General features: G+C 39.4%; 1 protein-coding gene across 4 annotated transcripts; it reads right to left on the bottom strand.

Annotated features, from left to right (window-relative positions):
• Positions 1 to 1,068: 1,068 nt before the first annotated feature.
• Positions 1,069 to 23,701, bottom strand: SLC25A24 (solute carrier family 25 member 24). 4 transcript variants are annotated; one of them, XM_062497643.1, is made up of 11 exons: positions 23,420 to 23,553; positions 16,097 to 18,176; positions 12,747 to 12,873; positions 12,180 to 12,267; positions 11,643 to 11,754; positions 8,909 to 9,067; positions 8,415 to 8,567; positions 7,249 to 7,356; positions 5,436 to 5,603; positions 4,213 to 4,363; positions 1,069 to 3,578 (listed from the first exon to the last, which is right to left on the bottom strand). In XM_062497643.1, the coding sequence occupies exons 3-11, from the start codon at positions 12,814 to 12,816 to the stop codon at positions 3,400 to 3,402; spliced, it is 1,188 nt and encodes a 395-aa protein (XP_062353627.1). In that variant the 5' UTR covers positions 12,817 to 12,873; positions 16,097 to 18,176; positions 23,420 to 23,553; the 3' UTR covers positions 1,069 to 3,399. The 4 variants fall into 4 exon arrangements, with proteins under 4 accessions (XP_062353627.1, XP_062353623.1, XP_062353626.1 ...); XM_062497639.1 differs by lacking the exon at positions 16,097 to 18,176 and having other exon boundaries at positions 23,420 to 23,701; XM_062497642.1 differs by lacking the exons at positions 16,097 to 18,176; positions 23,420 to 23,553 and adding an exon at positions 16,046 to 16,069.
• Positions 23,702 to 27,583: the final 3,882 nt, after the last annotated feature.

The following is a 27,583-nucleotide window of genomic DNA, read 5'->3' as shown; positions in this document are numbered from 1 at the left end:
AGCCAGCTCAGAGCTGTGAAGTAAGGCAGGAATGGACAGAAATCACCTCAGCCTGGGCCTCTGAAGGCTAATTCGGGCACCAGGCAGGCCCACATCCAGTCTCACATGGGAGTGCTGGGCACCAGGCATTTTTTTTTTAGCAGAAGGGAAAGCTGCCGAGGGACTTTCAGCAGAGTTCACCGTTCCACAAGCAGCTTCCTGTTATCCTGCCAGGAAGCCCACTACAGTCAAGAGGGAAAGACACACACACTGGCAGCACTGTTTTAGATTTCATGCCATTTCTGCAGTGTTTTCTAGTGTTAATGGTACTGAACAGCTGTCACACTCCACATACATCTTGAAGGGAAAACAAATAATCTTTCCCTTCTGGGGTCTTCTTACAGACCACTTGGAGTTAAAAGCATTGTTGCCTCAAGTCAAATTGAATGTCAAATTATTCACTTAGTCAGAAATCAAACTCTGCACCTAGATCTTCCATTACTTAAAAGAAAACTTCTAAATCTTATGTTACAAGAAATATATTTGCAGCAATCAGAAACAAGAAAAGCTTCCCCTTATCTTAAACATTTGAAGGATTGGTGTGAAAAAGTCAAAAGGAATTGTCAAAGCTGGCTGCTAATAAGCTTTTAGTAGCATAGCCATGCTACACATGCAGAGTAAATTAAGTCAATTACCTTGAAAAGATTTATATTGATCCTTTGACTAACAAGTAAGATTAACAACAAAGCAAGATCAGCAGTAATACAAGTATGTTTGTCCCTGATTATTAAGAGTTCTGTCACACAACATACACAGAAGCAAATTATTGGCTAGTATTGTTCAATGAACAAGCAAAAATATTAAAGATGTGGTCTTCCATTAAGCAATGAGAGAGTTTCAAACAGGATGACAATCAACTTATCTCAAACTGTTTTCAAGTGTCTGTGTAATAGCAAAGCATAGTCTAGTCCGAAACCTAGTTTTAGATCAATTGCCTTCATTTTTTACATTGAGTATTATGCATATAATGCAATAAAGAAGTGTCATCTATCAGATCTTGAAAAAACACATCAGCAGACTCCAGCCAGATAAGGAAACAAAGATTTATTAGAAACTATTAGTTTTATAGAGCTAGAAAGGTAAACATACATTTAAGAGACAAAGAATACACAATTGAACACGATCATCATCAAGGCACATAATGAAAAATCAAATCTGAGACAGCTCATCTTTTCAATATTTAAAAGGGTTACCATAATTTCAATACTCATAATGGCACTTGCACACTATAAACAAAATGGAACAAGTCTGGAAGATAGAAATGCTAAAGTCATCTTTACATCACACACACAGTACATTTGCTCATTGGTCGCAGTCAAACAAAATTATCAGCAACAAATCTCACAAATCCCAAAGATACAAAGACATTGGCAAAACCAAGAAAAACTCAGATCAGAAAGGCATTATACATATAAATGATTTGGACAGAATGACTTTTTTTTAAAGTGCAAAGTCCAATGTTTCCCTAAAGGGAAGGCCAAAATACAGCTAGAGCTGCCATTTTCTGAAATGTGACAAAAAATTTATAATACAGATTTTATGGAATTGCTATCTATCAGTTTATGGAGAATAAACACCAGCCATGAAAGCACTGAACACAGATTTGCATGTGAGTGCTGTTTGAAAAATATGGCCCAAAGCATACATAGAACAAGGGAGATTCAGGCAGTTATTTTTGCTTGCTTGCTTGTCTGCTTTGAAAAAAATCAAACAAACAACAAAAAACTCATGTACCCCTCATGCCCACCCAAAAAAAGAAAGAATTAAAAAGAAGACCCTTAATGACCTTAACAGAATAAAGTTCTTCCTTCAGTAATCCAATTTCAGAAAGTGGTCTAAGAACAGTTGCTTTTAGAAGGTCAAGGTAAGTATAATCTCGAATTTACTAAGATTAAGACACTACACATAACGGAAAGCAGAAAAAGCCTAACAAGTGAGTCTGGATAATTGATAATTGTCAAACTATTTCAGTGTTCAGGCCTGAAGGCAACTGTGTGCCCCTCCACCCACACCAAAAAAGAAGAAGAAAAAAAAAAAATAAAGTTGCTTTGGAAGGACTTGTACATGGAAATACCTAACTTTCTGCATTGAGGAAGGGCTGCTTTGTTTTTGGAGGAGGAGCTGTTTCTCAAGCACTAACAGTGTGCATGCATGCTTTGCATGCTACATTAACATCAATCTGATGGGCACCTGAGGTCAGCGCTGCCACTTGGTCACCTGGACACAACATTTGATTATTTTATTATCCCAATTTCACACCCGCAGCCACCACGCACAGATGACTGATCTCGAGTGACAAAACTGTAAAAAACCTTTACTACCTTAATAATGCAATTCTCTGCTGGCTGGCTAAAAGCACATAGTGGATATATCCCTCTGAATAAGGGAAAGAATGGAGAGTCCAAAATGAGAAGCGTTCCTGTTCCCAAGGCAGCTATGAACAGCTCTGCCATTGGCTGCACTGCAATTACTACCAGCTTCATACTGGATCCTCCATCCTATTTTTAAATAGCCACTTGCACTTGTATGGAATGGATCTAATATCCAAGCTTTTTCTTTTCCTTTGTTATTATGATCCTATAAAACATGCAGCTGTAACCCAAATTTTGCCATGGTTAATGGTGCCAACATTTACAAGTGCAATGAAAAGAAGATTCAGTGAAGCAGATTATCAAAATTGCTGATTGTATTACAAAAATACCATGTAAATCCATTTGAGGTATTCTGATACTGCAGAACAGCAGTTTGTCAGGCTCTTTAAATAATGAAAAATAAAAAAGGTTTGCCTGAAGACAAAGGTGACGGGCTATATTTTAATGTGTTATTCCATCATTGTGTGTATCCAAGATCCTATTTCTTATGAGCTTAACATTTAGTCTCCAAAAAGAACAAAAGTGCTCACTTCTAGGCATGCAAAATATTGCCTGTGAATTGCTTGAGTATAGGCAGCATGACAAAACAAAAAGTCACTTTCATAAATTCAGTATCAAGGCAGTATAAATTTCTCCTACCTTTGGTTTGATCCAAGACAAATACACATTTAGAAAGGACAAATTTTAAAAACTCCAACGAGTAAAACATGCATGATTTCCTAAAAATAAAACCATACTGCTGATTTAAAGACAGTTTTTCTTGATTTTTTTTTAATCTCAGTGATACTTTAAAGTGCAATATAGGTATCTGTTTAAAAATGGTGAACTAAAATTTAAGAAAGTTTCTTCCCACTTAAGGGCAAATGTGGAAGTTGCAGCATGTCTCTATAAAAATCTGTCTCTAATTGTGAGAGCAGATTACTTGAGAAAACATTATTGTTCTGGTGTTTCCAACAGCATTAGAAGCATCTCACTTTTTTCCTTCAATTCATGCTATTCCCAAATTCTGTTTCATTTTTTCATATACAACATAGCTGATGCTGACAGCTGGAAGCACTTTCATAAAATTAGGGGCTATGCCCCTATAAAGTCCTCGGAGTCCCTCTGTAGCAACAATTCTTTGAAAGAGACCAACCATGTTTAGCTGTGGAGCTCCTTCCACTGAGGCTAGAACAAAAAGATAATGTGTTATAAAACAGTTCTAGTAATATTATAAATCTTGAGTAAGTATCAAACACCTGGATCATGAGCCTACTATATCAGTCCACTGATAAGAGATCTTTTAATCCCAGACATTTGGGAGATACCCATGTGTCTAAATCCTAGTGGAAAGCATTATCCTCCTATATTCCTTTGGAAATCTAGGCTCCCATCCTTAAGCCTGTGCAGAAATCTATCAAACAAATATCTCAGCTATGAAGATATCCTTATGAAACATCCGACAGAGTAAACATTGCTGTCTACCCTCACAAGACAATTCAAATCCTATCATTTAATCTCTGAAATTTAGAAAACATTGTGAAGTTCAGAAGAGTGCTTCCAGACTATAAGAGGGGCTGTGTCTGGTAGTCTTGTATGGAATGTGGCTCTCAGAATATACAAAGCACAAGTGCTTGCAATGTAACTTTTTAAATTGAGTGTGAAGAACAACGATGTTGGGGGTAAGAGGGAGAAGGGACCAACATTAGGAAGAATTTTTCCAAGTTATTTTTTTTTCATTCTACGTCTCTGCTAGAGCTATCCCACATGATATAATTTTCATGTGACCACCCAGAAGCATTTTCAGTACAGGAGAACTCACCTTGAGCCTGCATGCGTGTTCTGATGAGAGCGAGAGGGTAACTGGCCAGCTGCCCACACGTGCTGGAAATGGTGCCACACCCCAACAACACAAACACACCTGGGTTCGCAGAGCTCGATGCGTAGTGTTCTAGCCATGTAGTCTTTAAGAGCTGCCAAGGGACAAAATTAAACAGTAAGACAAGAGATCTGCGTTCAAAAAGGTAAACAAATACTTCTTTATTCATAACAAATCCTAAGGGCTCAGTCCTGAAAAGCACCGATTTCACTGGGCCAGTCCTACATGCCTGAGGTGCACAGGTAAACACCGTGGCACACAGGGAAGGACTTCAACCAGACTACAAGAGTTAGTACCTAGAAGGGAAATCCTTAAAAGATCCAGCAGGAGGGAAGTGCCCATGCACCTGCAGTACTTTGGGGAGAGGAGGAGTGAAACAACTCAGCATCCCACAGGGTACATCAAAAGCTCATACAGCTGTGCATATCATCCCATGCAGAAACAAGGATGTAAACTGTAGGAAAAAAATTCCATACAGCTTTGAAAATATTTGTTCAGGCAGTTCTGGTGAATACTAATGCAGTGTCAAAAAAAGATTTGTCTAGACTAGAAAAAAATGAGTCTGTGAATCCAAGTTATTTAACACACATTGAAGCAACATGTATTATCTAATGTAGGTAAAAGACTTTCAGCATTGCTTGTGGGTGAAATAGATGCCAGTTTCTCTGTAAATGAAACACAGCAGCATTTCAAGCTTCTCAGAAAAGCTATGTCAGCCAGAAAGAATTCTGATGACATGCACAGACACACAAGGAATTCAGGTTAGTATAATCCACTCATAAACCTCACAACTGGCAAAAGAATGTATAAACTATCATAATATTAATAAACCTTTTAAAAGCACATATTTCCTATAAAATGGGTATGTTCCAGTCTAACAAGGTTAGGTAAGTATGAAAGCTTGTGGTACTGCCAAGCTCTGTACAATCCTCTCATAGCACATTTCCTGCTTGGTACTCCTGCAAGGAAGAGCCCATCTACCCAGGCACTGCTCAAGAGGGGTAAACAGAAACACTGAGGTCTAGTAACATTAATGGAAAGTCTCAGTTGTCTTTTTAAAATTGAACCAGCTGTAATAGTACAATAATACAAACATTCCAAAAGATAATTACACTTTTTGTAAATTAATTAATGACAGCTACATGCATTCAGTGATCTAAACTCACCTCATAAACAGCAAGGTCAATGCCAGCATAAGGAATTATACCCAGAATATTAGGAATATAGCCTTTGTAAAAGGCCTTTGGGCCTTCTCTTTTTAAAATCTTCTTAGCACAGTCAAACATCCCAGAATATTGCCCTGTTTTACCCACAGCCAATCTGGTCTTTAAAACCTAAAAGAAAAAAAAATAGCAGTCTTAATTACACACCTATTTATAAATCTATTTCAGCTACACAGTATATTACTGCTTATTCAATTCTCTAGAACTGCTTTGCACTTTGGTGCTGCAAATCTCCTTTTGTTGCTGCTAAGTCCTTGTTAGCAGCAGGCTTCTTCAAGTTCTGACCTTAGGGCAGAGCACCACAACATTACTATATATTAGCTTACAAATTCTTAGCCTTTTAAAATTGCATTTTAGTTTTATTTTCTCGATTAAAACAGGCAGTAATTTGATCAACTTGAAGGCAACAGGGTAGGCAGTATTCAACAGAAGTATTAGCTAAGGCACAAGTGAGAGTACTAACATGCTAGCAGATGTTACTTCTGGTCTAGGAACACTAAAGCATATTAAGAAAATATTTCAAGAAGTATGATAGAGGTAGTTGAAGAATACAAGGATTGTGTCTCACTACTCTAACCCAGCACCTGATTAATAATGCAAGTAAGTCTGTACTGCATCCTAGGACAAAGAAATTAATAACATTATCCAAAAGAAACCACAGAGGAAATTTCCTGAGGAACAATTTGGTCTTTAAAGTCTGACAAGACTGCATCTTCCTCAAGAATTTCCTGGCACTTGGCTATTCTCTCTTACTTAGAAACATCCTAAAAACACTTCTAGGACAGTACCATATCTTTGTTATGAAGATCAGAAGATACTGTAGAACAATTCCCTGGTCTCCACAGATCAGTGTAATCCAGACAATCTACATCATGTTTCAGTTCTTCCCTAAATTAACCCATCTCTGTACTCAGGTCAGCTGGGATTCACCCTCTGGAACAGCAAGGATGCTCTTTAAAGAGATCATTATCACTTCAGTAATGAAAACAGTTCCATTCCAACTGAAATCCCCACCACAAAATGGCTAACTAGGTTACCTTTGCCATTACTAACAAACTTAATGTTGGTATTGGTTTAGTCCCAGCCCCAATATCTATTCTGCACAAGTGATAAACCTTCTAGGGAACCAGCAGTAAAGAAAATACATCCTGTTTCTGTGAGATGGTGTGTAACAGTTGCACTGGAGCAGTAAATATATTAACAGTAGTAAACTGCAATGTGCAGTACTATCTACAGGTATGTCCTACAGGGGAAGGAGCAGCCAATCCACCCAGCCTGAGCTGTAGCTGTTACATCCTTCCCCACACTGTTCTCCTTATCAAGACACAGCTTCCCATCATAACACAACACAAGTGAACAGACAAGACCATTTCTTGCTTACATATAGCAGGAAAAGGATTTATGCCCAGTTTGCAAAAGGCTTGAATACGTACTGAATTTTAAATGTTCTTTGGTGATCATTTTTCCTGCACTAGGTTTTATTTAAATATTGTTTTAAAAATATTATACAGCAAAATATATGGAAAAATTACAAGAATCAGTTAGAATATTTTAAAAATTCCAAAATATTCTAAAAATTCTGAAAGTCTGAAGGACTGAAAGGAAGTCTGAAAGTCTGAAAGGAAGCATGAAGTAAAAATACATTAAGATATCAGACTGGAGAAGAATTTTTACAATATTTTCAAGAGCAAAATGGAGTTTACTTAGGGCACAAACCAAATATTTTGCAGGCGCCAATGGAAGCAGATTTTCTTACCTCCATGGGATAAATAGAAGTTTGTGCTGTTGCTCCAGCCAAAGAACCAGATACAAATCTTTCAACAGTGCCTAACTTTCCATCATCCCTAGTGAGTATCTTCTTATACTGTATAGTTAAAACACAAATAAACAAACATGTTTTTTAGGAGTGGCAAGAGTTATTATAAAAGGCAAGAGCATGGTAAAAAAAAGTCTTTTCAAGCTCTTAGTTTTCCATGCATTTACAGTTACATTTGCTAACTCAAAAAAGATTCTCCAGAACATGATAAACATTCCAGCCTGCACAAATTCTTAGACTGAATACCTCAGTCACCCACAGTACATCAGGTGTTCTGCAAACTGCCAGCACAAGGGTGCATACACTGAGAACTCCAGAAAACAAGGAGGGACCACACTCCCTTGTAGATGCAGTTGTCCAACCAAAGAATGAAAGAGTAACTATCAATTTCACAGAAATACTTGGACCACTCTACATACTGTGCCATTACACAAGTAAAGAATAATATGCCCAAGGTTACTCTGTGGGACCAAAATCTGCTCTTCAGTCTGGCAACATTTCCGAGTTTATTTGATATTTTGTTGTTTTCATCTCCTGCTTGTATAGAGATGTGTGGTATGCTCATTTGGTCTTACTTGAGGCATTAGCAAGCCCCACAGAGCAAAAATAAATCTCATTTAAATATACCAGAATGGGAGTTCATTTTCCAAAGGAGGATTAGGCCTTAACATGATGCTTAAAGCTGATTCAGAGGTAAATATAACTCTGAAATCCAGGATGAGGGCATCATACATAGCATACACACATTAGCACTCTGATATTTGACTTTAAGTGGATCCCATGTAAGTTCAGCTAGCATGATGTGCCAAGTTTTTGCCTGTCACTTTGCAGCACCAATCTAGATATTAATGCAGTACTCCACACAAAGCCATGCAGAATCAGGGACAGTTTAAAACATGTAACAGGTAACATTTATTTGCACTGCTTATAACACAACAGTAAAATCTGCCTAATAGAAATAGAAAGTCTTTTATGGACTACTTTAAAATGACAAAATCCCCAACCATGACAACAAGTCCTGTATAATACAACAGTGCCAATAATGAACAGTGAGAGTAATTTAGGAATCTATTTAGCATTATTTTAATTCTTGATTTTCATCCTACCTGTTCATAAGCCCAGAATTTAATAGCTGTTTCAGGAGCTATTTTTACAACATTAACACCATTCCCCCTCCAAAGGGATCGGACACCACCTTCTTTCAACATTTGCTTAAAACCACTGGCTATATTCATTTTGTTTGACTTTGAACCATGAACCTAAAAAAAAAAAAAAAAATCCAAAGTCACAGCAGAGAACACTGCTCTGATTAGATTATAAAACTCATCAGTATTAAACTGATTAAATATATCAACAAGCAAAACCATATGCACTATTGAAAAAACCTAAGCAGCACTAGTACTGCAACATTTTGCTTGCATTTTTCCCCATGTCCATAAAATATCATATTTATGAACACAAAATATGGAAATTGTGAAAACATAGACAGACCTCTGTAATCTAAACACTGACCTTGGCCCTCATTTTATTTTTCCCAACAGGTCTCTAAAAACTCAAGTGATTCACTGGAAACCAACAAATTCTTGAACATTGCACCTACCTGCATCATGACTTTAAGGCGATCTAAGGGTGCTGTACCTGTTCTAGAGACAGCACCAGCCACTCCTCCTGCCAACAGCTGCTTCCACCACTGCCCAGTCTTCTTCTCTTCCTCTGTGAACTCATCTGGAACAGTCAAGCTATCTCCTATATCCAGTACCTTTATGAATCCAAATCAAAGATGTGCAAATTACTATCTCGTTCCATCACCTCAGTTTTATCCACAGTTCTACTTCCAAATCAATATACTACCTAAGAATGTGCAAATAAAGTACTAGTTACAAATATCTCTAATTTACATTCTATAATTAACTTGCTATGCATTGCTAGCCAATGAAAAACAGCTTTAAGTGACTTCTACATCAATATTAAGCAGTAAAACCACAGACCCACCATTTCAAAGACTGCACCATCATCATTAAAAATTACGACAGATTTCCTCCTTGAGTATGGCCCAAGCAAAGACATTCTCTCATGATAAGCAGTCCTTTAAAGTCAGCACCAAAGCTCAAATGCTTGCAGCTTACCTTTCACCAGACAGTCTTGTGGGATTAGTTTGGTAATCTCCTAAGGTTGCTAACAAGAGATTTCTCTCATGGCAATTTATTCACACATGTGGGATGTCTCCTTCCCCTATGTTGCCCAACACTTTAAAGCAGGGTTTTAACAGCTGATATATCAGAATATTCTAGTTCCAGTAACTGCTGTGTATTATCCCACAAACTAAAAAGTTTGACAGATTTTCTTACATCACTTAGAATGCCTTACAGATTTTCTTGTCATCAGTTATACTCAAAGATACATTTAATTACTTTTAACAGCTATAAAAGTTTGAAATTTCACTAAGGGAGGTATATTTGTATTGCCATTGGATTTGATCAAAGAACAATATTAATATAGGTTTTAATGATAAAACTAAGACATAACACTAGGAAATCTCACATGTCACTTTTGCTCTTAAGTGTAACCTATACTCATGACACATGAGAAGAATTACACTGTAGACAATGCAAATCTGCTATTACACATAAATTAAATGTATAAAAAGAACAAAAATGTATTAATAACTGGTAAATACTGACCAGAAGGTGTGTTAACTGATAAACCTTTGAACTACCATTGATTTTAACTGTAGACATTAGATCCCTAATTTATGCTGCATTCTCTCTCTGTTAGTAGACAGAATACTGTCCTGGTCATTTGGGACAAAAACTGCAGAATGCATAGTGCAAATACAGCCACTGGACAAAAAGGATAAGCATCAGCTATTCTGGATACTGAACACAGAACAGATTAATTGGAAAATCGTTTTATCCTTCTCAAATTTGAGGTTTCAAAATAAGGTGTCATCAGTTGCTCAATTACATAGAAACCTCAAAAGACCAATCAAAACTCTCAAAACATAAATTCAGTGTTCTAAGAGATATTATGTATATCTACCAGGGTTTAAACCTGGTGTGTACTGAGACATCCAAAGGAAAAAAAAGGTGAGTTTATGTGTGTTTATACAGAAAGGCCACAGAATAATTCTGTGGCAATGTAGCTATCTATCTGCTTGGAAGAGTCAGATAGGAATTCTATAATAAAAACAGAATTGTAAGAGCTGTCTGTTAATGCCAGCCAGGCTGGGAGGTCTCACATCTGCTCTTATCTCAAAGACCAGCTGTGTTGCTGGATTTTATCTGCTGTGATAACTGGGTCATCAGCTGACTGCAACACTAAGATCACAGGAGACTCCCTCAGCTGTTCCTTGGGGGCAACTAATGATATTCCATAATAAAGAGAATAAAATACAGAACTTGTGTTTAATAATAATAAGGAGCATTTTATTAAAGCAAAGGTTTTTTCCACTAAGTAAGCTGGGACCAGGACTATTTGATCTCACAGCAGTGCTTCAAGTGCTTTCTTCAGCAAACAGGGGGCTAGCTCCCTTTTGGCAAGCATTCCTGAACTGAGGTTGTAGTGTCAAACACTCAAAGCTCTCAGATCTCATAAACTGTTTTTTATTATGGAAATGCTGACTAATCCCTAGAGATATAAATGGTCTCACTATATTTAAAGGCATCTAACCTTACTTTATTTCTTCCAATAATCTACAGGAAAGGTATTTAGCAAATAGGATTACTGTTGGGTTTATTTACTTTATTATTGTTCTTAAAAATCAGTCACTGAGATGTCAGCAGCTCCATTCAATAAAAACTTAAAAAATTTCTCTGCACAATGGGTAACCTATTGCTGCACTTTCTGTATGCATAAATTAAATTCTATGGCACAAAAGAGCTTGATGTGTGCAGAAAATCACCAGTAAAGGCACCAGTGATTTTATGATCATTATAATGGTACTGTATAAGAGCAAATACTAATTTCAACCTAAGAAACAGTTAAAATGTTTATGTAAGTTTTTTCAACAAATCAAATTCTACTGTAATGTGCGAAGAAAAAGATTTAATATTGTTATTATTTTTCTGTGAAATATTTTCAAAAGAGGAAAAATATTTTGTCTTAAGAATTACTGATAATTATTTGCAAAGTTTAGATGAACTTGTTCATTCAGAAGGAGCTCATCTGATAGAATCCTGCTTATAATAGGAGAGTATGAAGTGAAAAGGAAAATCAAGCAATACAGATATGCTTGAAATATAACAAGTGGGAAGCTGTTGAACTCAATATCACAAATTAACACAGAAGAGATGAATGTAAGAGCTGCACTAGGTTAAAAGAGAAGGTGAACTTACAGTGGAATGTTTCCAATATCGAATTATTTCTTCAATGTCTGTAGCTGGATTAAACATAAAGTGATCTCTCCACTCATTCCAGTCTACGGTCATGGTCCCATCAGCATCAATACTGAAAAGAAATTGAACAAAACTATATAAGGAAATAGCAATGGTGGGGTTTTGTTCTGGTTTTCTGCTTTTTCTTCTCCCTTCTCCCTCCCACTTTAACTTGGGTTATCATATCAATAACTGACTGTAAATTCCATATAGTGACTTCAAGGCTGAATCTGCCATGACCTTTCAATACCATGCTTCTTATCCAAGTGCATCTGTCCTATTCCATTTAAAAACATAATACAGTGCTTCTTTATATCAGCAATATTTACAGAGAAATAAAGTTAACATTCTCCTCCCAGAACCAGATGCTCCAATAGTAACTACTAACACTTTCCAAAGTCATAATCCCATTTATCCCCCTTTCTGAAACAGAAAAATATAAAAATTAACAATACAAGGGAGATTAAGCTGTATCAAAAAATAATAATAATTCCTGACCTTTGCAGGATCTTTTCTGCCTGTTTTTCTGAAATGTTTATACCCAGTATCTTGAGGGACTGGACAACTTCTGAGGCTTCAATTTTTCCTTGAAACATTAAAATAAACAAGATACATATTTAAAATGTGGATCTTAATAAACTTAGCACCTCGGAGTTCATTGTAACAGCTGAATAATTGCAAAGATTATTTAAAAATCAACTTACCAGAGATTATGTGTTTTGATTGTCTACTACAAGGACAAAGCAAATGGGACTCAAATACAGTTAGTTAAAAACTGATTTATTTTTAATAGCTAGAAGTAGTCAGAAATTTCCTCATAGTTTCTCCATCTGGGGAACAAGGAACCCCAGTTCAGTGTACTTGGAGAAAATAGAATGAATAAAGACTTTAATTAATTATTTTGTTTTCGATCTATAGCAAACTTTAATTATGATCATATTAAGGAAAAGAAGTAAGGATTCCATATTCACAACTTTTTGCACCAGTTCAGACAAATACATTGCACTACTTTTAATGCAGTTTCTTCAAACAATGTTTGACCAAATAAAATAAATCAAGGTATACCATCATTGTTTTTGTCCAGGCTCTTAAATGCCAGTTTCATCTTTTTCTCATGTTCTTTAAGATACTGCATAAATTCTTCAAAATCCAGCTGTCCATCCTGGTTAGTATCCCCAGCTTTAAAAATTTTCTATTGAGAGAAAAATTAATATTTTATTTGTCCAAATTTCAGCAGCTCACAAAGCATCATTTTGTTTTCAGAATTTAACACACTCAATATTTGCATAAGGAGAGAAAACAATTGGCAGTAAATATGTATTTAAGAAAACATTATTTATTATTTACATAACTCTTCTGTGCAGAAATGTTAAGGTTTCTTACCAGCTCTGTCTGGCAAGTTATACCTACAAGTATCAAATAATTTGTGGAGGAAGAGGTGGGAGAAAGGAGAAAAACCTGATAGAGAACAAGTTTACGCCTGTGAGTTTCCTGTACATGAAATTTGTGAGTTAAATAAGTAGAACCTTGACTGTTATCTTAATCAAGTGGTCTATCAATTATAAAGATGAAAAAATACACACAGCAATTAACTCTTTAAATGCTAATCAAACAAACTACAAAGACCTCACCCCACTGGCACTCCCAGCCCTCAGTGTTTGAGAGAACGTGGCTCTCTGCTCCAAACTGAAGCCCTGACTACGGTTTTAAACAAACCTGTAACAAATAGAACCCCCCTTATCTCCTTTTCTTGCATGTGCTTCCTAGGAGCTGTCCTGCAGACAGAAACACTTCATGTAACATTAACTATGCACTGAATGCACGGTATGCAATTGCCAGGGCTGCAGGAAACAAGTCTCAAACACAGCCCAGGCAGACACTTCTCCACCAACAAAGGGCCAGAAAACTTCAGCATGAAGAAGGTACTTTCATCTCTTCACTAACTGCAGTTCCACAGCACTTCAGGTTACGTGCAAAGCATACGCCAAAAATTCTTCCGAGTATCTTCTGTTTAGCAGACTGCCTTGTGCAGCTGGAGTTTCTGAATAAAGTAATCCTCAACAAGATTTGAATGGCTGTTCCAAGATGCAAAATCTGGTTTTAATTTTGTTTAATCCTCTTATTAGTAGAGGTCCTCAAAAGATCAAAGTCCAACAAGTTCTAGGCTACAGAAACTAAACAGAAAGGAAGCAGAAAATTGGTGTATTTGTTGCAGGTGTCTGAAAAAGACTGAAGACATCTAAATACATTTATGTTGCCTCCTTCATCTTCCCTATCCCTCTACAAAAAGTAATGTACTTTAAAACTTCATCTCAAAAAAACCCAAAATTTGTAAGATTAACAAGGATTTCTCAATGAAATGGAGCACAAAATGATGTGGTATGCCACAGTGAAATGGGCAAATTATTTACCTCCCATAATACAGCAATTGTGCACAATAAAAATCAACTCAAGATACCACATGCTCAGATAACTGGTGATTTGGTATCAGCGTTGAAAAACTGTGTTTTTTGTACAGTCATAAGTCTGGCTTGATTGTAATTTCTATTAATAACCTGTCAACACAGATAGTTACACTCATCAATTCAGTTTCATGCCTCTGTCAGTATAGTTACAGCTGTTCAGAATCTCCCGTTACAAAAAAAAAAAAACAAAAAACTTTAGTTTACATTTATAGATATTTATGGATACAGTCTGACTACAACCTTCTAACAAGAAATAGAGAAAGGCTAGTAGATTAATAATTAAAAAAAAAAAAAACAACCAAACCCATCATTAAAAATTACTCTAGTCTGAAGAGTCCCCTGCCAAAGAATGCAATCTCAACAATCTCAAGCTATCTTTCACTCCATGCATGGCACCTCCTGAGTGTCCCGCTGGGCTCCCAGGCTTTCCTGAGAAGAGGTGACTTATGTGGCACTTGTAATTGTTACTGTTCCCTATAGCTGCCTCAACTACACAAACCAAAAGGCAGAACAAGGAAAGTGGTTTTCTGGCTCACAGATAGGACAAAACTTGAGCTAAATTATGATTGCAAAATCTCCACTGCTGAGGATGATGTGAGCCAAAGAAAACAGGAACGCTTAGGAAGTTTAGAGCTGGTAATTTCTGTGTGCAAAGGGGGGCACCTTTCAGTTCATCTGCCAAAGAAGTGGATTCCATACTGCAACAATGAGAAAAGGGTAACCACAAACATACTCTCCATTTCCTACTTTTGTTTGGACAGTTTTTTCCCTGACTTCAAGCCACTCTCAGCAAAGCAGAACAGAAATGACAGGGAACAAAAACGTATGGCATGTGTGTTTTTCTCTCAGCACAAATCTAAAAGCTCCCACAAACAAAACCCTCCTGCTGACCATGAAATGAAATGAACTAATTATGTTAAAATTTGTAAGTAAAATCAGTAATTTGCAAGTTTGTGGAAATGACAGGAACACTGAAAGAAGCTTGTCTTTACTTGGCAGGCAGAAACTTCCTCCTGGGGGTTCCACACTCCACGGGCATAGCCAGCAGGAAGACACCTCCTGGATTCTGTGTGGAGCCTGGCACACTAAGTCCTAGGTACAAACTGCCCCTTCACAGCACCAAATAATAATTCAAGTCGGAAGGAACCTCTGGAGTCCATTGAACTCAACCCCAGCTCAAAGCACATCTAATCAGATCAGGCAGGTTGTGTGGGATCACATCCAACTGAGTTGTTGGACACCTCCAAGGGAGGAGATTCCACAGCCTCCACAAGCAAACCACTCTATCAGTCAATCATTCCCCACTTCAGTTCAACACTGAATCCAACTCTGCTGTTCTGCATTTAATATACTACCAGATTTTATATAATTATAACCCTTGTCACTCTGCCAGTGCCTGGGTCACCAGCTTCTCAGATGGAGGAGAACTGGACACATTTTAAAATAGGCATGCTTACAATAGAGCAGGAACCAACCAAGGTGCCAACACTCGCTTACAAGTCCTGGGAAACAATGCTTGGCATGCCTGCCACATAAAATCTGCCATTTCTTGTTACAGCCTTATTGTGGGATCACCTCACCTTTACAAAGGCCCAAATCCAAATGTTTCTCTTTCAAGGCACACCTTTTCTTTTCTCATTGTCTAAAAGCTGTAGCCCCAAGCAGTAAGGATAATTCACTGGACAAAATGAAATGGTTACCACATAAAGAATTGTAAATTACTGACAGATACAGGAAAATGATGACATCTTCCTATAGGTGATGTTTAGATAATGACATGAGCTAGCAATATGTGTGTGCAGCCCAGAAAGCCAGCCATGTCCTGGACTGCAGGAAAAGAAGCATGACCAGCAGCTCAAGGGAGCTTCCATCCCTCTACTCTGCCCCCATGACTCCCACCTGGAGTACTGTATCCAGCTCGGGGGTCCTCAGCACAGGAAAGACACACACCTGGTGCAGAGGGGCTTGAGGAGGCCATGAAGATGATCAGAGAGCATCACCTCTCCTGTGAGGTACCTGGGAGCAAAGGCTGGAGTTTTTCATACTGAGGAAGAGAAGGCTCCAGGGAGACCTTACTGCAGGCTGTTGGTATTTAAAGAGGCTTATAAAAGATGGGACAAACTTTCTAGCAGGGTCTGTAGCAATAGGACAGGGAGTAATGGTTTTAAATGTAATGAGTGTCAATTCAGATGACAGGTAAGGAAGAAGTTTTTTACTACGAGGGTGGTAAAACACTGGCACATATTGCCTGGAGCCTGGCAGATGCTCCACCCCTGGGAACATCTGAGGTGAGACTGGGTGGGCATCTGAGCAACCTGATATAGTTGAAAATGTCCTTCCTTACTGCAGGGGAATTGGACTACAAGACCTTTTAAAAGTCACTACCAATCCAAATAATGCTATCACTCTGTGATCTTTCTTTTTAATGCTACAGGCCTTTACACAAACACTAAAACACTCCTGTGCTGACCTATTTAGTCATGGCACTGTCACCTTTGTCTTTTCTCCTCTTTCTCTTTCTTCATAATTCTACTATTTTTGTTCTTCTTCTGTTGCATATTTTGTTAATACAGCTACTTTCAAAGTCCTGCACAACCAGGCAACACCAATGCAAGAGGCCACAAGCAGACTGAAACACAGAAGGTATTTTTTTAAAAAATTCCCTGTTATATAAATCATGTTGCAGGGTTGAATTCCTACTCTGTCAGAAGACCTCTGTATTTGGTGTGGAAATGTAAGTAAGTTAGCAGGTCTGTTGAAAAAAAAAAAGAATTACAGACAGGCTTTATATACACATCAAAAACTCCCTACCCTTCTCTGTAAGTGTCCTGATTAGATTGCTCTATGCCAAAGTTATGAACTTTAACACATTCATGGCTACAACGTAAAGACAAAGAATGCAATACACTACAAATCTTGTTGTTTTTATGTAGACTTTTAAATTCACAGTCTAGATTTTATATTAGTGTCATCATTAATGTATTTTGCATAAGTCTTTACATTGCTTACAAAACTGAACTGTGCATGGAAGGTGGGGCTGCTGAGTACAAAGGATTACCAATCTGTTCATTAGCTTGGTATTTCAGCTAATTAATATAATGTAAAGAATATTTAAAAGGAAGTGATTCATCAAGAAGTTATTGGCTTCCTATCATGCTATCTACAAGACACAAGCACAAAACAGCAATTCAAGATACATCACCAGTGCAAGTAGCAATTATGTCTTCTGCAACCAGAGTTTCAAAGGGTACAGAGAAAAATGCTGCATACAAAGAACTCCAGTGCCACAGTAAGAGCATCATCATGTCTTTAGGCATTCACACATTTCACATTTGCTTTTAAAATCAGAGGCACTATATATAAAATGAAACATGACATTTTTTCCCTTTTTCCCCCTGTTTCAATTCCTTCCCTTTAAAGTATTTTGAGCCATTCACATAGCTCTGCAGTCAACAGTTTTAAATTATTCAACGGTATATTATATATTATATAATATAATATTATTGCATGCCAAATTCAGTCACATCTGAAGTATACAGGACACTTCTTCCTTTACTGGACACATAGCAGACAATAGTCCTTTTCCCATTTATAGATATAAATAAGACTAAGACTACACAAATTTATGCAGACTATGATAATGCAAAAAACACTAGAAAAAATTATTGAAGTCAGCCTTGTCAAGCTACATCAGTTGGGAAATAAATCCAACATAAAGGGAAAGGGTCTGAAGATGCATTCACACAGCATCATAGCCCAGTGAGCCCACATAACACACAAACTAGGCTGACACTTCACCTCCAGAAATCCAACACAACACTGAGTAAAACAGGAATTTGCACTGCCTCTAAAGGCCTCCCAACTTGTCCGAATTCAGCATTCATATTACTTGCACCCTTGACAGCAGCAGATGTTGCTATCAGCTGCAGAGCTTCCCCTTCCTGCTCCCTGTCCTAAGCACCACTCCTCCCTGCAGCAGGACAGCACCAGCAGAGATCTTCTCCCTGGTCCATTGCAGCTAACAGAATCTCTAGAAAACGAGACAAAAAAGGACAAGATGCAAGTGTGAGTAGGCTCTCCCAAAATGCCTCGCAAAGGCTGCTCCTTCAGGACCTGGATAAACTCTCTCAACTCATAGCTATGAATTAAATTTCAAGAATCTGAAACAGCATACATGGAAGATGCAAACTATCCCTTGAACTTTCATTCAGCATTCTTTGCAAGTTACACTGGTATTTTTGACTTTGAGCATACTTGGTAGACTGAGTTTTCCCATTAAACAGGACCACTCTGCTACAGAGGCGTCCTGGCCATATTCATCTCAAAAGATGGAACAGTTTCGCTTGTTTGTTCACCTGGTACACACTGCTGTCACAAGACAGGGATACAGCAAAGCATTTCAACACAGTGGTTAAGAGGTATCTCAGAGTGAGGCTTCCCAGTTTTGGGAATTCTTGGCATTCTTGCACTTTGCAGCAAAAAGAGGAATAATTAATCATTCACTGTACCCTGTCACCGTTCAGGGGAAAAAAACTATCACGTTAGTATTAAAAAATAATTCCTTTAATCTCCTTGGATGTTTAAAGTGTTACGAAAACAAACTTCAGATTCATCTTGCTTTTTTGTACGAAGACTACAGCACATATCTGCTAAAAGCTTCTGAAGCTGTAAACACAGAAATGAAATAATGATTTGCATGTTTGCTTACAATGAAAGCAAAGTAAATTTAATACATTCAATTTCAAAGTTACAAACTGAATACATTACTGAAGATATTTGTGGAATTTCACAATTAAGTCCCCATAACTAGTCATAATCATCACACCTGCTACAACGTGAAAATGAAGTTTAAAGGAACTAAATGGTTCCAGTTTTCTACAATCACATGACATCTGTTCCAATAAAAAGTTGAAGATGCCAGACTACTCTAAATCTATAACACCATGTTTTGGGCAAACTCTTAAGGTCAGAGAAAGCCTCAGTGCGTATAAAGCATGGCACAGAAACAGGGAAGTACTGAAGTTTTTATCATACCAGATACACACAAGCACAGTTTTAAATTCTAAGAGTAGGTACAGTGTTATATAAGATGCCCATGTATCTTCCTCAGAGTTGTCAAAGTAATAACTAACCGTTTCCAACCAAGCTACAACATGACAAAGGAGACTTCAGTTACCTTGGTCTACTACCCTTCTAATTTCGCCACATAGGGAAAAGTTACCAAAATTAAAATAAGTGCAAAAATCTTACTAAAGCAGTGGATACATATTTAAGAAGGTTTTTAGTTCAGTCACTAAAGAGATGTGTGTTTCCTGTACTAAGAACTGCTATGGAAAGTGGAAGCTCTGAAGCACTATCTAGCTGCAGGTTTTAGAGGCCAAAGAAAAGCTCAGAAGGAAACAAAACACACCTGGGCCATTCTCACCCATCCCCATGCTGAGACACAGCACTGGAAAACAGCACAGGGGCCTGCCTTACTTGGCAGAATTCTGAATTTCCTGTGCTTTAAGTGCAGAAACATACTTCAAGTGTTCTGAGTATTTTTAGACTTGATTGGACTCAAATTTTAGGAAATGGTCAATTACTCTAAACAGATGATAGTCTGATTATTGCAAATTTAGTCTTATTAGGCCCTGTCTCCACCACACAGAGGTGTCTCTTCACGCTGTTTCTTTATCCAAAAGACTAGCTCTAATGTAGCCAAAGGCTTATGTGAAAATGTTGAGAGTTAGCCCAAATAAGATCATTAGACTGGTTCCAGAATGTAGTTATTCATTTCAGTAACATCTTCCTGCTCCTAGCTCCAGAACTCCATGTATAAATAGCACCTGAATTTGAATACTTGGCTGCTCCTATCCCAGACTGAAGTTTGAAATATGGGGTTCACCTCCCACATGAACCAGTAAGGACTGACTGGAGCGAAAGGGAAGGATGAACAAAAATAGTACTTCATCCAACCACTCACACCATTTATGGTGCTCCCACCCACGAGACTCAGGCATTCTGAAGACACAGCATGAGATCACTTGTGAACTGATCCCAGCATCTATGTAGTGTCCCTGCTTATCAAAGTCACTGTACAATAGCTGTTAATATTGCTTGTAGAGCAAGCAGTGACAGTTGTTAGTCACCACACTGAATTCCTCCTTCATAAAAGTTGAGACATTGTGTTGGGAATCTCCTGTGAAGCTTTGCAAAGTAACCTATTCCTGGCAGGTAAGGTACTACAATTTAAAACAGGAGTCACCCTGGCAGCCTCCAAGTAGCACAGATTCCAGATTTTCCAGTCATTTACTTTTGTCTGTCAGATACTGCCGCAAGGCAGGTCAAGCAGAACACACTCATGAGGTTCTGTCAGGTTGAGCTATGATGTCTTGCTATAGGGAGAAAATAATTCTTCCTTAGAGGGAGATGCAAGCCATCTCCAAAGTTTACCACACAGGATCACAGATGATGGAAGGTGCATACCAGCAGTCTATTACTCAAATGGATAGTAGCTTTGTCTCCTTTAAAACATGCATATTCCTTCTAGAGAGGAACTGCACTTAGAAGAGCAAAGCAGTACCAGTAGCACAAACACTGTACTGTGAAGGTGGTACAACTTTGGATCAAACAACTGACTTAGCTGTGAAACCCAGGAACACTCAAACAGTCCCTTTTCCAAAGGTTAGCCAGAAAGCAGCTGTACAGCTCAGAAGAACAGCCAACACTCCCAGGAATATGAATTTCATCCTATGTGTTGGAAGCCAGCCTTGCAAGAGATTTTTGGAAACCTAACACAGCGTGACAAAAACATAAGGAGGTTAGAGTCACTGATGCACCCACAAGACACCAAAGCTGACTCTGCTCTAGGATATCCCAAGCTCTATGTGTGCCATGGTGCCACTATGCTGGCAGGGCTGAGTAGATATTATTCAGTAGATAACACTTTGCCCCATTGTGTAATATTTTCACATCTCAATTCCTTACTCCTTAGTTATCAGTAATCATAAGATTGATTCTGCCTCTCCAAATATGATGATTTGATACCTGGCTTCATTCATAAAACACCTTTTTGCCAAGCATTAAGAAAAGTGAATTCAACATCACTTTAGAGCCTGAAGTGGGAGAGGGCAGCTTTGAGCTGCAAGAAAGTACAGGAAGCAGATTAGCCACATAAAGGCAGGAAAGAAGCAGAAGGCAAGACTTACTGAAGCTCTTGTATTATAAGAAGTCTAGTTATTAACAGATACACTGCACCACTCTAGCTTCTAGTTCCAACTCTGCCCACCATAGCTCAAACAGTGAGCACACAGAAGTTTCCCTGCACTCCAACAATTCCTCCACCCCTCCCAAATGAGAAGATGACTCATATTGTTTACTCTGTGTGTCTTTAACAACTAAGGCAAAAGTTCCTGCTCTCTGTTATAAGATGGACATACCTGGATGTATCTCTCTATTTCATGGGTATCCCTTTTAGTTTATCCTGAAGCAACTGAGAAAATCTGACATCTACTCAGATGTATACCATTAATGAAAATCACTGATTTTGAGAAAGAACTGGGAACTTCAATTCCAAGTTGCTCAAATCTTCAGCAGCACACCAGGGCTTTCAGTGAGTTATGTGGGAAGACCACCTTTGTTAAACACCAGAAAATTAGCTGATCACCTGTTTCCCCATTGTTCAATATATGTAAAACCCCCAAATTGTTACAGTCAAACTGGTACGACAGGTTTACAACAATGTGTGTATAATGTGTGACTGAAGTTCATAGCTAGCATGCTCTGAACACTGACAACTCTCATGGATAACCAGAAAGGCCAACGTGCCCCTCCCTTTAATTACAAAAAACCTAAGAACACCAAAGGTGCCTATTGTAAAGCTGACTTTGACCAGCAGCAATACTGAAGTGAAAGTGTGCTTTCATTTATACTCTTGCATAAACACCATTCAACACAAGAGGCCTGTTGGATACTTTTCTTTTAAGTACAGGAGACAGAGAATTAAATATAACAGAAGGAAGCAAAACAGAGACCAAAGGAGACCACAGGGAAAAACTGTCACACAGTCAGTGTAAGGTCACTGAGTTATTGACCAAACACATATTTTAACAATGGAGTTGAAATTTAAGTTCCTTTTCCTGCACCTCTTTCAGAAAGTACGCAACAGCTGGAAGAGACAGGGCAGCGAAATGCAATGGAATCATTGTTTAAACTGAAACAAGCAGAATTGCTACAATAGTAGCTCCCCCCACACCCGCTCCGCCTAAATGAAGCCATGTGTGCTCATGACAGCGAGGACTTGCCTTACCACACACACTTGTGCCTACAGAACTGCACGTTAAATGATTTTATGCGCTGATCCCTGGGGGTTACTGAAAGTAGTTAGGAAAGAGAAGTTCCTCTTCCAGGTTACAGGTCAGATCTGCTAATGTAAGTCGGTATCACGCTGGAATGTTTGATGACTTAAGTTTTACTGACTTCTGAGGTCACAACATCGATACAAGGGACAAAGGAATGTAATAGTCCAACTGAGCACTGCAGAAGCCACAGCACAAAGAGTTTCAGCGCTGTAGGTTTCCTGGTTTGATGGCCACTCTTACAAGTGTGCATTTTCTAATACAGGGCCTCGGTATTTGACAACAGTCCATGCCAAGAAGAAAAACTTCCACGTCTATGTGTTTAGCTTAAATAAACAGTTCTGAAATTGCAGCCTAGGGCTATGCAGGTTTACACTACCTGCTGCCCAAAGCAAACCCTAATTTACTGTGATCTAGATTATGCATGGGTGGAGTGGCGGACAAAAGCTGTAAATTACCATTCTTTGTCATGCTGGAAGAGAAATGCGCTATCGAGTATCACTCATCAAGGAGTCAAAAGACGCCAAAAATCCGCCCATGACGAGTAAAACCTACTTGGCTCAGGACCCTTCGCCTACAATCCGGGGGTGCTGTACAACGCTGGAATAGCGGCTCGGGCAAGGAAAACGCCAGGCCCGAGGCTGCCCCCATCCAGGAGCGGCCCCAAAGCGCCGGACGCGGATCCCGGGGGCGCAGCAGCCGCGCCTCGTCCCTAGGGCTGAGCGGCCGGGCCGGCCTCGCCCTCCCCTTCCTCTCCTCTCCTCTCCTCTCCTCTCCTCTCCTCTCCTCTCCTCTCCTCTCCTCTCCTCTCCCCTGCCTTCCCTTCCCCTCCTCTCCCCTCCCCTGCCTTCCCTTCCCCTCCTCTCCCCTTCCCTGCCCAGGGCCGCGGGGTGCCGGCACAGCCCGCTCGGCAGCGCCTGCGGGCCGCGCTTACCTCCTCCGCCTCCTTCCCCAAAGGGATGCCCATGGCTCGGAGGCCCGTCTGGAGCTCGGCAATGTCCACCCTGCCGTCTTCGTTGAGGTCCAGTTTTCGGAAGAGGTTGGCGTACCGGGAGTCGCCATCCCGGTTCCCGTCGCAGGCGGCCGCCGGCAGAAGGAAACCTCGCAGGAGCTGGAACATGTCGGACAGACGGACAGACGGACACTGCCCCGCGACTCCCGGCAGCTGGGCGCGGACAAGACAGCGCCCGTGATGCTGCCAGGGGAGGGAAGGGCCGGGCCGGGCCCGCCCGGCAGAGGGAGGGCAGCAGGAAGGGAGGGAGGGAGGAAGGGAGGGCGGGGAGCGGGGAGCGGCGGGGTTCGCTCCGCCCGTGCCTCCCTCCAGCCCCGCCGGGCGGGAAATGCGCGCTAGGAGGGAGGGTAGGAGGGAGGGTAGGAGGGAGCGAGGGGGATCCACAGCACCTCGGGCTCGCCGGAGCGCTCCCGCCCGCGCTTGCATGCTTGTACCAGCTCAGCGCTTCCAGCACAAGCAGAGGAACACGGCAAACGCTGTCAAACGCCTAGTTTGGGTACTTGAGCTCGTTCTAGTCGCTCCCATTCTAGTCTAGCGGTGGAGGGCTCGGTTGAAGGTGTATGAAGAACATCCCAACCTAAGGGCAATGTGGAAGCCCGGCTTCTTGGCCTAACAGAATAAGTATTAGAGGAGGAAACGCCTAGGGTTTTTTTTCTTCGTAATGGCTTCATAAATAAATCAGTGGAGTTAATGGAGAAGTACACAGGTGGTCTCAGAGTAAATGGATAGAAAATGTCACTAAACAGTCTGTCTGTCCACAAAGAGAGTTGCAGTGAAAAGGAATTTCAGCTGCCACTGAATTCAGTCTTGCTTTCCTAGTGCATATTCAGCCAACACACAACAATGGAAAATGCATTTCATTCTTACAGCAGAAACCCTGTAACCTTGCTCATGGAGTAATTAATAAAGATAATGTGCTGCAGTGTCTGACCACGGACTAGTGTTTGAAAAGGGGCTACATGCTAGTAGGACTTGCATGTATAAAGACTTCTGGATTGTGTTATAGGTTCATTGCATCACAGAGCAAACGGTGTAGGAAGGGACTTTCTGCTCAAGGTGGGCTAATCCATGAACTCCAACAAGGTTACTCAAGTCTTTATTTCAGCCTTGAAAAACTCCAGCAATGGAAACTGGATAATCTCTCCAGGCAGCCTGGCCTAGAGCTGTCTCATGACTGTCCTCATAGGGAGGAAGATCTTCCCTTCTGAAAACACTGAGCTGTTCTCATTTCACTTTGTGTCCACTACCTTTTATCATCCCACCATATCCCACTACAAGAAGCCTGATCCTATTTCCTTTTTACCTCTCTGTAGGTACCAGCAAGGTGAGGCCTCCTTTTAAGTCTCCCCAAAGCCTTATTTTCTCCTGGTTGGCTAGTTCCATTTCCTCAGCCCCTCTTCACAGAACAAGTGCTCCAGCCCCCAGACATCATGGTGGCCATCTGCTCAACTCTCCAGTTTATCCATGATCTTCAGGTATTGGGAAGGCCAGAACTGGAGTAGTGTATAAATGCAGTCCAGCTTGTGCAGAGTAGAAGGGGATAATCTCCATCTTCTGGCCATGCTCCTGATACTACAGCCCAGGATGCTGCTGGACCATGCTCAGATTGCTCTCTTCCAAGACCCCCCATGTCCTCTCAGCACAGCTGTTCCTTGTGGTTGCAAGGGACTACCCCTGCCTATGTGCAATACTTCACGTTTGTCCTCGTTGAATTTCATAAAGTCCTTGTCACCCCATTCCTCCAGCGTCTCTGAATGGCAAGCACACCAGGGAGTCCTCCACAGTTTGTGGGAAATACTGGAAAACACCGGGGTTGGCAGCCCTGAACATACTTTACCCCTATCTGGAAAAAAGAAAGTGAATGCTGCTGAAGGTCATTGTAATGGCCAGCAGTGTAATACTGCTAAGTAGTACAGCCTTTGATTCCATGTTTATCCTCATACCATCATCCTTACATCTTTATCTAATGAAGTAACATTCTCTTTTGTCCCTGACCAGAGTATGCAAGTAGTATCTGTACTCATTACTGAATACAATACCTAGATAGATTACATACATGGGAATGAAAAACAGTGCTCTCACTGCCTACCAATAGGTCCCTAATAATGTCCAGCATTGTTGCTGTCTGAGCTCTCAATGTTATTTATTTTCTTATGTATCATGCTAAGTGCTGTATATGTATATTAAGACCATATATCTATTAGAACCACGCAAAAAGTAACACCAACAGTCTCTCATTAAAACATGTGTAAAGTTAGTGCCAATAGTCCAAAATTCAAGGAAATTGAGGAAGAGATATATTTGTTCATCCTGAACAAGGAAAAAAGAAGCTGCTTGTGGCAGACTAGGCTTTCATAAATACATCCTGCATAAGCATAATTTGTGTGGTGTGCCATACTGTTCAGAGTTGTGTAGGAAGGAAGGAGGCCACAGAGAAAAAGCAGATAATATCTTGCTGGTTTGACAATGAACACATGCAAATAGATTCTGCTTTGACTTGTATGCACAGCAGAAGTTGGAAATAGCAGCTGTGTGTCATTGATCCAACTGTTTATCCATGATAAGACACGACAGTGAAATTAATTCTTCAGGTTTGCACTGGTCTCTCTGAAAATGGAGTAAGTAGCAAAGAGCTGTGCAGAAGGCTTAAATGTTTTGACTTTAGTAGGACTGGCTGATAGTAATGAGGAGGTGAGAGCCTCAGGTATTTCACACATGTTCATAGATAAACCATTAGGCACATACCTGAGAAAGCCATTGCTCTTTGGAAGATACAGGCACTCCTCAGGTCTAGTTAACCTCCTACAAGGACATCTGAGACAGTGACCATGAGCACAAATCCAGAGATCTGCCTCATTTCTATCAACAAGAAAATGATTCTCGCATATTATTTGGAAGCTAGCTCTATCACAACCGTAATTTCTTCTACAAATTACCTTGTTTGGCAGGTTTTGGAGACGTATCATTTACAAGTTCCTCTATGTTAAAACGGAGTCTTGAATAGTCCATGACTTTGCACACTGATTTTTACCTGGCTTGAAGGGACTGCAAACGACCTGCAAAGGACATCTGAGTCCAGAAATACTTTTGCCCAAGACATCTTATTTTAAATGTTTGGGTGGAGGGCTTCTGTTCTTGTTTGTTCGGAGTTTTTAAAAATTCTATTCCATTTGTATTGATTTTAGTATTATAAGGCTTTTTGATACCAACACTGATTAGTTGTCACAAGAGCAAAAACATAGCAAAAAAATGCATTTAACTTACCAGAAAAAGCTTTTAATTAGTGTTATATCAATACATATACAATAAATATTTAAATTACATCAATACAGTCCACTTAGATGAAGTGCTATAAATATCACAAAACCTCAGAGACTGAAAGCAGACTTGATACATATTTTTAATAGACTAAAGGATAACTCAGCTAAATTACATTATTAGGTGTCTGCTCTAGATACTGTAGCTCTTTTTCCATGAGTAAGGAAGCTCTTTATAATAATCCTAAGATTTTGAAAATCATCTACTGCATGAGTCAGAAATCATTTCTGGCATAACTCCAAGGACTGCAGGGAAATTGAGTAATTTTTAAATTATGAGCTCAAACCCAGTTCTGCTACACATTTAAAATGGCCTGTTAATTACAGCCAGAAGTTTTATGTCACCTGATGGAGCAGTCTTCAGTTCACACACAGGAGGATATAATTAAAGAACACAAAGACAATAAATATTTAAGAGGCAACAGATGAAGTTCAGTGTTGTTAATTTAAGACAAAATGAATATTTGCTTCATTATGTAGATGTAATTTGCTCGGTTTTAAACTAACATTAAAAACAATTCTTTAAAAAACATATGGAATCTTACTATCATATAATGAATGATAGCAAATTTAGATTATTATTTTCACATATTTTTCTTTACCAGTTCTTTTCTAGCACAGAACATTGGACTGGTTTAGCCTGAAAAAGGTACTATGTCTCAATTCAGACAGACTGGTGCTGTAATTCAAGTAAATATCATTTACAAGCTAGGAAATCATTATTTAAAATCATCAGTGGAGGTTCAGCTGGGTTCTGGCTTCTCCTGTG

The sequence above is a fragment of the Cinclus cinclus genome, chromosome 8, assembly GCF_963662255.1.
Source record: "Cinclus cinclus chromosome 8, bCinCin1.1, whole genome shotgun sequence".
In the NCBI taxonomy this organism is placed as follows: Eukaryota; Metazoa; Chordata; class Aves; order Passeriformes; family Cinclidae; genus Cinclus; species Cinclus cinclus.
This window is presented reverse-complemented; position numbering and strand designations above follow the sequence as displayed.

What these genes read in the sequence shown, in the direction of transcription:
- SLC25A24 (XM_062497639.1), bottom strand. Translation starts at nt 23,605, where the DNA reads ATGTTCCAGCTCCTGCGAGGTTTCCTTCTGCCGGCGGCCGCCTGCGAC. An exon ending in GCAGAAAAGATCCTGCAAAG is followed by an intron (nt 11,755 to 12,179) that starts GTCAGGAATTAT and finishes ATTTCTTTTCAG; the next exon opens with TATTGATGCTGATGGGACCA. An exon ending in GATATTGGAAACATTCCACT is followed by an intron (nt 9,068 to 11,642) that starts GTAAGTTCACCT and finishes GGATTCATAAAG; the next exon opens with GTACTGGATATAGGAGATAG.